The 15,464-nt window shown below is 31.7% G+C and overlaps 1 protein-coding gene across 1 annotated transcript in view; it reads right to left on the bottom strand.

Moving 5' to 3' along the window:
- Nucleotides 1–15,464, bottom strand: part of LOC126768847 (uncharacterized) — a 179,428-nt gene that overhangs the window by 122,900 nt on the left and 41,064 nt on the right. Inside the window, exons 2-3 of the mRNA XM_050487203.1 lie at nucleotides 12,857–13,805; nucleotides 12,441–12,629 (exon numbers count right to left, since the gene is read on the bottom strand). Of these exons, the coding sequence (XP_050343160.1) occupies nucleotides 12,441–12,629; nucleotides 12,857–13,505 (838 nt within the window). The 5' untranslated portion in view covers nucleotides 13,506–13,805. The remainder of the gene's footprint in view (nucleotides 1–12,440; nucleotides 12,630–12,856; nucleotides 13,806–15,464) is intronic.

Genomic DNA, 15,464 nt, shown 5'->3' with positions numbered 1-15,464 from the left:
ATCTCTCACTCTCGTAGTCCGATGGCAAGCATTACAGAGAGGCTCAAGAGCAGCGGAGCAAATGACGTAATCTTTTTCACCGACATATAAAATATATACGTAATTATATTTTAGCGCGTGGGATGTGAGATAAAATTTTAATTATGTACCAAATATCCATATATAAATTATTCAAAGTCGAATCGCATAAGTAGTTTAATATTTTCATAAGTACACTAACAAATCAAAACCGCAAAGATTAGTAGACTATCCCGAGATCAATTCAATTTATTCATGATATAACGAACCCGAGAACGAATGAAATGGTTCAATTTCGATTAGAAATCCCAATCGATCATCCGGTTCTATCGTTTATAAATTATTATTCAAATATGGGATCAAGTGAGTGCTTCAATATTATTTCGATATTTTAGTTAGTAATATTTTTACGAAGCTTATAAATTTTGAGATATATGATAATCAGACAGTCTACCCACAGGCCAGTATGATCTTCTAATTTGAGCTTTTCATTCCAATATTAATGTGTGTGTTTTAGAATTTACTATGCTAAAAATGGAATTGTAATGGAATATGTTTTTTAATTAATTTTGAAGTGTTTACCAATTGACGATAGAAAGACACAGATTTTCACAGGAATTTCATAGTAGTACTAAAACTGTAGTATAGTGGATAGTTTACTACTACCTAAGATGTTAATTTCCTTGTGCCTGTAATTACACTGGCTCACTCACTCTTCAAACCGGAACACAACAATACCAAGTACTGCTGTTTTGCGGTAGAATATCTGATCAGTGGGTGGCACCTACCCAGATAAGCACGCACAAAGCCCTACCAGCAGTAAATAATACTATTACAATACGTACGTAATGTTATTGATTAAATATGAATTTATATTAGTTAATAAGTAAAACTAAACTCCAAATTGATGATCACTGAATTTCGTAAAACGATAGCGTCCTAAGAAGAAGAATTGCTATAGAATATTCTATGTTACCTGTTCTTTTTAATGTTGAAAGTACAAACATGTTTGTAGTTCAAAAAATAATTAAATTTAAATTGAATTGGCTTGTTATAAATTAATATCTAAGTAACAACAGTGCCATTGGAAATATTTACGTATCTCATTCATGGAATTTTGTCAACCAAATTACGGTAATATTTATATTTAAGTATAATTCAATTTAAATTTAAAGATAAAATATTGTACGTAAAATACATTATACTTTCAAGGATTTTGTCTGATCATAAACATAAAAGTTTGTCAATAGAAATGATAGATGAAAATATCTAATATACGTATAAACATCTCGTGTCACGGTGTTTGTAGTCGAACTCCTCCGAAACGACTAGACCAATTTTTATGAAATTTGCTATATATATTTGGGAGGTATGAGAATAGGTCGTAAAGTATATTTCATACCGCTAGCAGATAAGGGTGTCCCTATCCAGATTTTGTAGACAATTTTTTTATTTGTATTTTATTTTGATTTAGCATCAAAAAATACATATAACCCCAAAATTTCATCCTCCTAACCCATCATCACATTATGTAATAACGATTTTAGTCTTTTTGTATGAACAATATTAAAATAATTACTTATAGTGAACCTCATCGAACTTTTGACGCAACGCTTCTCGTGAATGACGTAGCGTTGTCACTAGAAGCGGTGCGCCATTTTGACATTTAAAAATTTGCAAAATATTTAACGGTTTATTTAATGCATAAGAAATATAAACGTGTTTTATGATATTGAAAAGGTTAGTAAAATACTAAAAGATCAATACATTACAAGTATACCGTTTTATCAGTAAATACAATAATTTGGTCTATTTGTGTGTGTGTGTATGTTACAGTGAAAAATGCCAGCAAAACGCAAGGAGGCCAGCCCATTTAGGCCGTCGAACGAATAAAACATCAAACATGCGTAATAATAGAACAAAAAGAACAGACGAAAAAATCCAACAAAATAACGAAAATGTGCGTATGAGCATGTCACCACTGAACGGTTTGCTCACGTTTGGAACGGTCTGTTCCTGAATTCCATTTGGACACGAAGCAAAGGACTTCGTTCCTCCCCGGGTCTCTTCTTCCCCAACCGTACATTGTTTTTTGTTATCGTTTTGATTTACACGGGACTTATATCGTGTCTTTATCGCAATTTTATGGATGAAAGTCAATGAGAAACCAAAATTGTAGCAAGTGTAAATAATCCAATCTTGAAAAATAAGTTAATAAATCATATAAATTAATTCAAGTGTACATACATTCAATATACACATGATTCGACTGTTTACTATTGATAGTATAATCAGAGAAATGCTATCATTTCTTGTTTATAATCATATGCCCAGCGTCCAAAAACTATCGAAAGAAAAACAAAATGAATGACCATTATTTATCAAACAATTATAACAATATTTAATTTATAGTACTTTATTTGATTGTTTGAAACTTTTAAAGACACTTTTGATGTTTAATTTATGTTAAACGGTTTAAATTACTTTGACAATATTCAAAATAAAATTCTTTAGAAATAATATCATTATACTGAATCAAATTTAATTATTTAATGCAATTAGTAAAACTTAATTCCATTTGAATTCTCCATAGCAGCGCCACCTTTGAACAGACTATGTTTGTTTGTATCAATCAATCAATCAATCAACAGCCAATCGTTGTTCACTGCTGAACATAGGCCTCTCCCAAGGTGCGCCAAAGCTCCCTGTCCTCCGCCTTCCGCATCCAGTTGGTGCCCGCCACCTTTTAAGGTCGTCGGTCCGCCTGGCTGGAGGGCGCCCTACGCTGCGCTTGCCGATTCGCGGTCTCCACTTTTTTTTTGTATAGTTTGTGTGAAATAAATCAGCTCGAGTTGTGTAAAATGTTAAACTATATTTCAAAAAAAGTTTATCAGTAATTCAAAAATTTCTCTTTTAATAGATACTGTTAGTTGCTAATAATTGAATTGATTGAAAGGCAATAAAAAGACACGGTTGCCTCACTGGAATTATAAAAGGATTAATTTTAATTAATATCTTAGGAGTCACGGCAAAATTAGAATTCTAGCGAAAGAAGAAAAAATATGGTTATGGCCAACGATGCGACAGCGAGATACCCAGCGCAAAGGTTATGTTCCATTCGTATGTACTATGTTTATCCCATATTCTAACGCCAAACAACAATATTTAATATTGTTGTGTTCCGGCTTAAAGGGCGATGGAGCTAGTATAACTATACAGGTACAAGAGACAATTTAGTTCCCAAGGTTAGTGGCGCATTCGCGATGCAAGAAATGATTAATATTTTTATAGTGCCAATGTATATGGGTGGGTCGGTGACCATTTACAAATATTATAAAGAAAACAAATAACGGACCACCTTTTTCAAAAGTTCTGTCTCATTATGTGGGACGAATGTACGATGAGCCACCACTCACACAAAAATCCTTAGACATAAACTAAGAAAACAATAATAAATAAACATATGAAAAAAATCGCAGGGTGGTCCTATATGCATATATGTATAATGACAATCAATAAGTCGCAAGGCCAAAACGAGTATATGTGGCATGTTCTCGGGTGGGCAAACCATCGAGCTTATTTGTGTTGGCTAAAGACGGTCTGACAAAAAATATCGTACACTTCTTTTTTCGCTCTTTGAAATTAATTAACTGCTTTAGGATAAAAATATATTACATTTTCACTTTACATTTAACTTTTAACCAAACAATGAGTATTTCATTACATTAATGAAATACATTGAATTGAGAAAATGAATGGTTGGTGTTTTTTTGTTTTTATCGGCGGTTATCATCTACAGCGCTGCTTTCCTTTTTTGATCATAGATCCGATCCCCATATATTTCGAAAAGAATCGCTGACTCTGATAGTACAATTTATATTAGTTTTGGAGTCAGAGGTCCACCACCAGTGTTGCAAATGTAAATAAAAACCTTAGATTTAGATAATACGGCAAGCAAATTGTGTACATGATTTCTTTGATTGACAATTTTGATTAACATGATTTTGGGTGTAAATAAAAATTTATTATTATTATTTATTATTATTACTTACAATAAATTCGTTACTTTTTATTTAAAATCCAAAATATTCAGTAGATATAATTTATATGGCAGAACAACGTTTGCCGGGTCAGGTAGTAATACTATATATTTATTGTAGCATTGTAATGTCATATTATATCATTTCCTAATATTTCATGATTATTTTCTGGGATGATTTTCGAATTTGTTCTTACCTAATAGCTTCGTAGAACTGTACTGTAACAGTAGTTACAAATACCTAAATAATTACGACAAATTAAGCTGAAATACCTTCACTTGTAATTTAAATCTGTATCACTCACATGTATAGACTTATATTAAATCACAAACAGATTAATTTAGTATTCCGCCATTTCCGATTGGGATCTGGGACTTCCGACATAGGATAGAATCAGTTGTAGCATAAAATATTAAATTGTAACAATTTGCAGTGTATTTAGCAATACCCAAATTAACCTCGCGTCCTAAATTATATGTGTTCGTATTTCATAAAAATCTTTACTAAACGAACAATATTGATCTGAAATTAATTTTCCTGTTGATGTTGCTTTCAAAATTTGACATCGTTTTAAATCGTAGACCAAAACTAATGTGTAAGTCATTACTTATCCCGTGGAGACATCGTATGCTAGTCTGACTTAAAGTAGGTCGACTTTTTAACCGATTTTTAAAATTGAGGAGTTTCACATTTTATCTTTATGTTCGGGTATAACTTCGTTGTTTATCGACCCATTTCTATGTTTTTTTTTAGCATTGCGTTCAGTATAGCTCTAAGTTGAGTCCCTTAAAAATCTTCATTGCTATTGGACATTATTAAGTTTCTATTTAAAGCTTATAGTAAAAAAATCGAAATCTGTTTTATTTAACACATTAATGTGACACAAAGATTGACTATGTAGATAGTAGTTCATATAATTCTTAACTGTTAGAGAACTGATATTGCTGCGATTTTTATGTTTGCATATTACGTATTTTATCTTTATTCTTATATTTTTTTTATTAATCTTGATAACATTGAGTAAGCTAAACTATGAAAATGCTACTAAATTACTATGCTATAAAATAAACATTTTGTAATATTTTCGTTATTATAATGCATATTGTTTTGATCAAATTAGTATAAAACGTTACATGATCAATATGTGTATTAGCTATTAGCAGCTGATGCGAAAGTTAAGGAAATTGGTTGGTTTTGTTTGAGAGTATTATTATTATTAAGTAAGGGTTAGTAAGCTGAAGTGATAGTGAGCTGGACACATATGTCACAGAAGTGACAACCGTTGGAGTAGACGTGTTCTGGAACGGAGACCACGCCTTGGTAAACGTAGCGTAGGAAGTCCTCCAGCTAGGTGGAGTGACGAAATACGCAAAGTGGCTGGCAGCAGATGGAGACTGAGAGCTGAAGATCGTGCTCAGTGGCGTGCCATTGGAGAGGCTTTTGTCCAACAGTGGACGACAAAAGGATGATGATGATGAGAGTGCGTTTGTTTTGAGTTGTACGCGGACTTAGAAAAACCGTCATGGCCTTAAAGAAATTAAATTATTTTGTATTGATTTTTACTTAATACCAACTTTGTTTTTGCTCGAATTTCTTATTCCTACGGGAACATCTGTTATTGATAGGAGTGACAGATTCGGTTTATCAATAGCAATATCGGTACGATAGATAACAAAATTAATTAAGTTCGGAATTGTTTATTTTTGAATCATAAAAAACTATAATATGTTTACACGTTTACTTTGGACATAAAGTTTAACTATAAATAATGTTCTATATTATAAAATGTTCAAAGTAAAAATTTTTGTAAAACGAAATTAATAAAATAATTTTTATGACAATAAAATCCCAATATTAAAATACGATTACATAATTCAATAAAGTATTTAATAACATAAAACATTTCGTTGTACATGTACTTCATTGCATTTATGAAATTGACAGTGATATATCATTTCGCGTCTTGACATTTAAACGAAATCAACTTAGATGAAGTAATGAAGCCGTATACGTTATATCTTATTCTCCGTAATATTTACTTTAATCTTGAATATACTTTATACACTTAAATTTTTTATATAGTAAAAGTATTTTTTGATGTATTTGAGTAGATTTATAAATTCGTAGACTAAGGACCGGCAACGTTTGAGATAAAAAATTTTTTTAGTATAGGTAGGCGAAAAATGCCGAGATGGCCTCCATCGTGGGTTCAAACCCGGGCAAGCACCACTGAATATTCATGTGCTTAATATGTGATTATAATTCATCTCGTGCTTGACGGTGAAGGAAAACGCTTTCGCCAAATTTGTTATCTTATTATATTGATATATCTCGTGACTCAAACATAGTCTAGGGGGAATATCAATCGATCCATTGTCAATTAGCTTCCTTTCTCCTTCTGCGAAAAGTAATATTATTTATTAAGAAAGACAATACAAAGTTTCGTTATTTGAGTTAAATAAGAAATGCTTTCTGCTAATTCCTTAGAGAAATTAAGAAAGTAGCTCTGTCTACGTTTTCCTAAGCCGCTTTATAAACCGAAAATTTTACTAACATAAATATAATACACCAGATCAATGTTTATTCATGGATTATTTAAAGTATTTGAATACGTAAAGAAGTTTTATTAAACTAATTCACTTGAAAAACCGCTAACCATAATATTAAAAAAACGCGTTAAATATACTATTTTAATATGTCTTCTTCGTTAACTTTATTGATAGAGATACCTTATTTAAGTATTGAAATAATAATTTCTATTTAAACAGACGCTATTTTACTTAAAGACATATACTCAACATGTCTTTAAGTAAAATAACTGAGCCTCTTAAATTAATAACATCTAAAGCCGAACAATATGCGGACGTACTCATAACTGAAACGTTACATCATAAGATTAAACGGGTCGTGTATTAATAACGTAATAATTTTGACAATGCCTATTTATACATTAATTAAATTTAATGTTCAAAACACATTAATAGATAAGTTATATTAAATAATACTGGAATATATATGTATGAATTAAATAGTGTTTTTTTTAGTAAAGGCAAGCGGACGAGCATATGTGCCACCTGATGGTAAGTGGTCACCAACGCCCTTAGACATTGGCATTGTAAGAAATGTTAACTATCGCTTACATTGCCAATGCGTCACCGACTGTTGGGAACTAAGATGTTATGTCCCTTGTGCCTGTAATTACACTAGCTCTCTCAGCCTTCAAACCGGAACAACAATACCAAGAACTGCTGTTCTGCGGTAAAATATCTGATGAGTGGGTTGGTACCTGCCCAGACGAGCTTGCACAAAGCCCTACCACCAGTTAGGAGCTTAGTTTTATTTTATTTACAGAATATATAAATGACAATGTATACAAGATACAAATTAAATTGTATGCGTTATTTAAATGTATACATGAGAATAAAATAGCCTTTTTGCCATTTATTTTCCATGTTATGTATGACACTTTGAACTTTGTATAAGACTATAAAATATTTGAAAAAGGAACTGTAAACAAAAATCTCTTTTTTCTCATATAAGAAAGAAAATTTCTATTTTAGTTATTTTGTGCTATGTTTTACTAATTATTTTATGATTTCACGAGCACATACAGCCTAATAGGTAACCCATGATTACATTGTTTTGATTCAAGTATTGTTAGTCTGATTTAAAAGCAAAATCTCACGTCAAAATTTTTGTTTGATTTTCAAATCATATTATGTTGAAGTTCGAAAAGATCAAGCTACTTCTTAAAAGAACTGCTGCTATATTTTAAAACGTCTAATACATGAAAACAGCGTCTCGTATGTTCACCTGAGGACGTGACATCCAGGAAAATGGAACAATATGGGATTATCGATCTTATATGGCTCTACAGCAAAAGTAGATAGTTCGTAATATTTTACGCTAACAGTACGTCACGGTGTGTGGTAAATGTAATGAACGCATTTTCATAATTTATCAGAAAAGTAAAGTTTGAATCGACAGAGACCATATGAGTAGTTTCGTGTCTCTCAAAAATGTATTACACTGTCGCGTTTAGTCACGCCATATAAAGGTTCGAAATAGTCACGAATATTGTTTAAAAAATATATAATTAAAATAAATTGCATGATTCCATCCATGATATGTGTTTATTTTAGATGTTTACATATTTAGTTAGATTAGGTACTCAACGCTTAAAGATATGTAAACAATTACCTACAACAATATATATTTTTTTTATATATGATAGACGTGCGGACGAGCAAATGGGCCACCCGATGGCAAGTGGCCACCAACGCCCATAGACATTAGCAATACAAGAAATGTATATAAATAACGACTCGATAAATATACCAAAGCTGGGCAAGGAATTATTGATTAAGTTGCTCCAAAGTGGATCGTCTGGAAAAAAGATCCGAAAACAAATTAAATCCATGTAAAGCTCAGGTCTTGTCGAAATTTAATCCATCATATTCATTGGTAATAAGCACACGTTTCATTAAATCTGACAGATTTTTCGGTCAAACTAATAAGCATACAAAGGCTCATGTACTTAATTATCCAGGCATATAAAAGGAGTGCAAGTAATTTCTTCAACTAAACTTTTTTTACTCGTCTATTGCCACAACTCTTAAAGAGATCTTAAAAGCCCGCCTAAAGCAAGATTTTTCTTAGATGGCGTGTTGCCTATATTGTACAAATTATTCTGAAATATGGTATAGTTCTTTTTTTCAGTAGTCCTCTCGTCTCATTAGCCCGCAAATCTAAGAAACAAATAAATCTTCGAAGTATGGATGAGATACGATAGAAGATGTTGATTCCTTTTAAATATAATTTTGTTATACATTTCTTTTTATCCTGATGTTTTGTTATTTATGTTATGAGTTTTTTAAGTGTTTTTTGTAACTACCTCAGCCACAACCATTAGGTGGCCCATTTGCTGGTAAACATTAATAACAAAAAACTCTTAACAAAGTTTAATCAACATTCTCTTTAGAATATAGTAATTTCATTTTAAATAAGCCCTAAACTTAAGATATAGTGCGATATTACCTCTATATTTATGGTGTCCTAAAATAAACAGGATAAAATTGAATCTAGTAATTGGTTAGAATGAAAAAGATCCAAAGTGCCTTCTTTTTTTTCTGCATTAAAATGAAGTAAAATTAGCAACTTGAGTCCTTTTGCTTTGAAATTTAAATTAATTTTGGCTCAGTCGTTAATTATTCCTATAGCAAATAAATACATTTAACTCGTCACTTAACCATTAAACGTATTTTGTAAGTTAGAATTATTCAACGGTTTAATTTATTCTGCATACTTAAATATTATCCAAGGGATATACATATTATACAGGATGACTAGTAAATAATGAATAACCCGGCATGTACTTTTATGGGGGCACTGGCTGCCCAGAAAAACACAGATTACAAATTAGTCACTTTTTAGCAAATACAAAATCTGCTTTTTCATGTTCACATTGGGATATTGCAACCACAAAATCGAGAAAAAATAATAGGTCAATTATATTTATACCATTTCGTGCATAATATATATATATATATGAAATATTTTATTTTCGTAATTCTTATACGAATAAGCTTGTTGTAAATAGTTTCTTAGAATTGTATGTATTTTATTCTTAGACAAATTTAATTTTACAGTTAAAATATGTACACAAGTCGATACAAAATGGACTTAATAGTTTTTAAAATGTTTAAAGTATTTTACTAGATACTAGATACGAGCGAATCGGAACAAGATTTCTCTATTCCAGACATGGTGGCTTACAGCTTAGATGAGGGATTTGCTTGAAGCTGTAACCTCCTCAGTTTAAAAAGAAAATTTAACTACAGAAAAACTTTCTATTTCAAAGATAAATTTGATTATCAACTATACATATATATTTGTCGTACATATATTCTATATTGTTATAAATAAAAGTAATAGATCTGACACTAAGTCATTTTAAGTTTTTTTTTTTAAACTTTATATAATAAATCACAGGTAACACTACATCTGATTAATGTAGTAATTAAAATTATGATAAATAAAATTAATATTTGACTTTTATATGGAATAGTCTCGTAGACTTAAGTATGCTTTTATATTAACTTTTCAACAATATTTAATTTTTATATTGTATCGTAAACCTTAATGACATGGCTCTGTACAGGCTTGTTTGGAAAAGTGCAAGCACTCATCAATCGTGCCGCTGAAATACAATGCTTCGTAAGACTATGTTCCGGTGAGTGAGCAGGTTTAATTACAGCCACTACGAACCTAACAACTGAGCTTCTCTAGTTATAGCGTATTCGAGTGTATTATAATTTAAACATGACTGCCTCCTTGGTCTAGTGGCTACATATAAAACCGCAGAACCCGAGGTCATGGGTTAAAATCCCGGGTAGAAGCAATAAAAAGGTTATTAGGTTTTTCTGTTGAAAATTCTAAGTGGTTTACTTAACATAATAAGTTTTGGGCTTAGAATTAATATCGGTATTTGGTTAATACATATATAGATATACATATTACATATATCTGAAAAAAACACAAAAACAAACTCTGGTGATCTGAAAACGTTGATCAGGCTTGTCAAATGGCGTTCGAAAATCAAATACTTGTTATAATTATATCCCTGTGATAAGTTATCGAAATAAGCTTAGATAAAAGTTTCATTGTATGACGTCAGAAGCTTGTAACATAAATTTCGATATAGGTACATGAAACCATTTTAACTGCACCTCTATAGAAAACTAAATTTCGTTTGGAAAATGAGATTTTGACCCGCAAATGGACTGGCACAAAGCACTTTGTAGAGGCTTATGAAATTAATAACCACACAAGTTTCACAAGATTAAATTGTATTTGCTCTTACACGATAATTTAAAGTATTTTTTTAATAATCAATAAAATAATAGCTTACTAGTCTAATGGTCTAGTTTTAAAAGCTTTTATTTAATAAATAAGCAATGCTTTCTTAGTTTGTATAGGTCAAATCTTCCATGTTAAATCACCTTAATACTACATGCAAGATTGATGAAGGAACTCCTCAACGGTCACAGCATAGACACGAAATTTGTATCTAAAAACTTTTTGAAAAATATTTTGAATATATTTTGTATGTTACAAAATATTTATCAACAAAAAAAAGTATATAACATATTATTCTTTGCAGTTTTAATTTTAACTCAAACACGATCTTTATACTGACAGACGCGTTATATCATAACATCATACGGCTTTCGAAGAATTTGTAATTGATTTTTAAAAATAGAACAGGTATATTTTTTTCAATGATCATAAGGATATAGACGGTTCAATATAAAATATTTCCGGTGCTCTTATAGTGCACGTCAAATACAGGACTCGACGGGAGGTACAAACAAATTCAAATCGAATTCCTTGTGTCCGTATATTTAATCGAAGTTTGATTAGTCAAAAATCAGTTTATTATAGCCACGTTTCCGCCGATATAATTTCTGCTAAACTTGATTTTTACAGGTTTTCTATATTCCTAAATCAATTTGTATATAATAACTTATTTTAAACTACGTATACATATATTAAAAAGTATGAGTATATTGAAATATGTTTTACTATTTCGTATAAATTTATATTACTATATTACAAATTATATCTTCTTAGAATTTTTCAAAGCTTACTTTTTATGCAGATCAAATCATCAATCAAGATGCCATCTGCCCTCTACAAATCTTAATTAGTCAGTCATAAGACAATTATGAATTGGATTAGAATAATTATCTATGCCTAGACGTATCGAATTATAAATGGGATGAGAGATCCTGAACTAAACAAATATAGTCTGGTTAGATGGAAAATTCAAACTTTGTATACAAATACGAGTATTATGAAGATCCCATTGTCTAATATTTGGTTTAAAATAAGGACGAATAAACGAAATAATAGAATTGAGTAGTTAAAATAACTTACAAAAGGTACATAAATAATAAAATTTTTAGTAGCCGCTGCTAAAATATTAGATTTTTTCAATGATACCGGTTTTTGCTTTTAATTGGAATATTGATATGGCATGGTTATATTTAAAATAGGTAACGAAACAGCATATTCGTAATTCTTTATATTTTCCTTGGAATCCTTAAAATATATTCATAATTATTTGCATTATTTCTACATTATGATACGAACGCTACAAACATCATAGAAGCTCCCGCATTTCAGTAGAGTAATTCAATTAGCAAAATATGTAACCTGGTTGACTATGGACTGTGTCAATGGGATTACTGACAATTTAGTCTGTATGTGTTTTATCTTAAATTGGTTAATTATTGGTTTTAATCTTAATTTCTAAAATGTTAATGCATGAAATTCGTATTTTAAAACCAACCTTCCAAAAAATTTAAATAAAAATGGTACCTGTTTTGACCAGCTTAAATGTAACTTGTTGTTGATTTTTCAATTGTTCATTATGTGCCGGATGGGTCAGCTCTCGAAGAGCCATCTCAATCGACGGCTGCTGCATGGTTGCTGTGCGAGAAGGTGATGCCTCCTTTGCCCGACTTAGTTTTCGGAAAAAACTAACTTTTTTCGGTTTTGAGTTTGATCCTGCTAAATAAAAATAACGTATTATTACTCAAAGAAATAAATCAAAGTTTAAATACATAATACCAAAGTACATGATATTGCAACCGAAACAAAACCAAAAAAACACTTATATCTAGATTAAAAGCAGTGTTAGAAATTACAATCACCATGCATAATGGACGTGATCATTACACGTTATTGGTTATTCGGTTAACGAGTCGTCAAAACGAAAACTTTCATTCAAAAACCTTCGAAAGATGACCGTTGTGTTGGGGGCGTCGATAGTGAGGACGTACGGCCAGAGGGAGTGGGGGAGGAACTAGGCGCGGGCTCTGATTGTGGCCGAGGAGGTAATAGACTAAGGGAAGATGCGGTGGGTGAAGGAAAATGCGCCGCCGATACATCAGACCTACGGTCTGGTTCCGGAGTAGTCACGCGTATATTCGCACAGAATTCAGGCGTACTCGCAACCTCGAATAAAGCGTCAAAGTCTCTGTCAAAAATGTTCTTCCGCGAAAAGGCGGGGGTAGGCAGTGGTGCGGGTAGCTCGAATTCATCTGGGGCGGGAGTTCTAATTATTTTTCCGAATTCATTGTCCTCATGACGGCCGAGTTTTTTGAGCAGTTTTGCCTTTGTGCGCTCGCGCAGCTTAGCCGGCCGCTCGAGCGATGGCGTCGGCGAGGCCGGCGCGCGCTCCGCAGGCTCCGGGGGCGCCGTTTTGGGGACTGAGGCGGCGCGGGGCGGGGCAGGGTTCGGGGTCAGGAAATTCGCACTAGACGGCACGGGCGGTGGTGGCCCGAAGATAATGTCGAGAGTCGGTCGCTGCCGAGGCCGTGGCAGCGAATGCGAGCTGTATGTCAGGGAAACTACTTCGTCCGCAGGATATATTACGTACATCCCTGGCGAGACCGCATCGCGCCGGCCCCTCGCGCCCTCCGAAGAGGTTCACGCGCGTTTCACTCACTACCTGTTATCTTTGCCTTTTAATATATCTTATTATTTCTTCTCTTAATACACAATTACAGTTTCAAGACTTTGTGAGAAAAGAAATTTGTGGAATGATTTTTTTTATGACTTTTTGAATCTTGGAGTGGAGTAAGGAATGTTTTACAGGGAAGATTTTGAGCCATGTAAAGGAGGTAGGACAATTTTCTTCGTATAATTTTTTCCGCTTGTCCTTTTAACGTTGTTTTGAACCTAACAAAAACATTAAAAAAAATTAACAAAACATATTTAACAATATTAACAAAAAATAATTTAACTTTTGAGTAAATTAAAATAACATAAAGCCTTGAATATTGAAAAGCCCTAAATATTTTTATAAACGTATTTTTTTATTACCACAAAAAAGTGAGGTTTTAATAAATTAAAAAAAGACTTTTTCAAAGCAGAGCATATAGAGAGACGGGTTTTATTGGAAGCAGGAATATTTGCATTTAAATAACACGCTCGAGATATTCGTAGCTGTCCATATGAAAGTTGTAATTGAATTACTGTTGCTTCAATGATTTATATTTGCGATGAACATTATCAAACGGTGTTCATTCTTTTATCTATTGGTATACCTTTAAAAGACTACATTTTTTATTATTAGTAAGTTAAGTGATTAACTAACTCTAACTTTATCATTATGTTTGTATTGAACACTCAATATGTACACGAAATGGAACAGTTTTTTTCTGCACAACAAGAAGAACAAAAAGTACGAATAAGAGATAGACACGAAATATTACACAAAATATATATTACAACATACAGTGAAAATCAGAAGTATCATCAATATCTTCAATTATATTGTCTTGGTAATCCTGTGGTAAATTCGTAAATATTTTTATTTTATTGTTACAAAATTTATTTTAACAAATTAGTCACGCTTTATATCCTGACGATTAAGGCTAAGTAATACGATCAAGGAAACGGCATATTAAGTATGCAATATAATTATTTGACGGCTTTTTAAATGTAAAATATTTAAATAAAAACTTTCATAATATTTATACCGATATCAGAGAGGCAATATAATAACAAGATAATATCAGATACTGCATTCTACATTTCATGACTTGAAATTAAAAGGATTAGTTTAATGGTAACACTACATTAACAATTACGTGTTCAATATATCATTAGTGCCTTGTGTAATTCACCAGAATACCATACATGTAATGCACGCTTAAGGAATTCTACGAATGTCAATACATTTCAACATTAAGTTATGTATATTGTAAAGCGGCTGAAGCGATAACTAGACGGAGATAAGGAGGTCAAGCGTTCCTACAATGGCCGAGGGTATATCCTTGAGTTTAAGAACACTTTAAAATTTCTGACGTCGTTCTATAGATCCCTTAATTTAGGTACACTTTTTTAAACCAGTTCTAAAATAATGATGGTCCTTCAAAAGTGTAATATCATTATTTTTGTATTATAATTAATATTTAACAGCAAAAAATCTTTCTTAACATGAATTATTTTGCCTAGAGCAATTTCTATAACGTGTTACTGTGGTATTGTATCTGTTACACTATCTAAATAAAACTAATTATTTATAATTTGTAAAAGAATTTTTTCGAATAAAATATAGAAAAACGGCTTTCGTATTTTAAACGTTTAAAAGGTAAATTAAAACAAACCTAACGCTCCAAAACTTATGACTTATTAAATATAAAGCTATCTGTTTGGAGTGTATATTATACTGAGTTATACTGGCAAAAATAAACTGCAAGTATTTACAATTTTACATATCACAGAGACATTTAATAATTAGTATAGTAACAGCTTATAAATGTCCCACTGCTGCACTGAGTTTTCTCTCTCTCTCTGCTCCTATTCGGGTTGGTGGATACAAATGGCAGAATT

Source organism: Nymphalis io, chromosome 5 (genome assembly GCF_905147045.1).
Source record: "Nymphalis io chromosome 5, ilAglIoxx1.1, whole genome shotgun sequence".
Classification (NCBI taxonomy): Eukaryota; Metazoa; Arthropoda; class Insecta; order Lepidoptera; family Nymphalidae; genus Nymphalis; species Nymphalis io.
The sequence above is the reverse complement of the archived record's forward strand: the minus strand, read 5'-3'. Positions and strand labels throughout refer to the sequence as shown.